Here is a 374-nt window from a genome sequence, read left to right as displayed (position 1 = left end):
GGCTTTGCAGCCGGTGTTGCAGGCTTAGCTGCTGCCGCCTTGGCTTTCACCACTTCTTCCTCATCCTCAGAGGAGGAGTCAGATTCTGAGCTGCTCTCTGCAGCAGCAGGCTTTGCAGCAGGAGTACCAGGCTTTGAGGCTGGTGTAGCTGCTGCAGGTTTAGCCTTAACTGGTTCTTCATCTTCAGAAGAGGAGTCAGAGTCTGAGCTGCTCTCTGCTGCAGCAGCAGGCTTTGCTGCAGGAGTAGCAGGCTTTGAAGCTGGGGTAGCAGGCTTTGAAGCTGGGGTAGCAGGCTTTGAAGCTGGGGTAGCAGGCTTTGAAGCTGGGGTAGCAGGCTTTGAAGCTGGGGTAGCAGGCTTTGAAGCTGGGGTAGC

The 374-nt window shown here is 56.1% G+C and overlaps 1 protein-coding gene across 1 annotated transcript; it reads right to left on the bottom strand.

The window, feature by feature from the left end:
- Window positions 1–4: 4 nt before the first annotated feature.
- On the bottom strand, window positions 5–371 carry LOC123964978 (transcriptional regulatory protein AlgP-like; the record flags this gene model as incomplete). The annotated part of the gene is made up of 1 exon (XM_046041595.1): window positions 5–371. A coding segment is annotated over one exon (367 nt), but the record flags the coding sequence as incomplete, so codon positions are not given.
- Window positions 372–374: the final 3 nt, after the last annotated feature.

The sequence above is a fragment of the Micropterus dolomieu genome, unplaced genomic scaffold, assembly GCF_021292245.1.
Source record: "Micropterus dolomieu isolate WLL.071019.BEF.003 ecotype Adirondacks unplaced genomic scaffold, ASM2129224v1 contig_7472, whole genome shotgun sequence".
NCBI classification, from domain to species: Eukaryota; Metazoa; Chordata; class Actinopteri; order Centrarchiformes; family Centrarchidae; genus Micropterus; species Micropterus dolomieu.
This window is presented reverse-complemented; position numbering and strand designations above follow the sequence as displayed.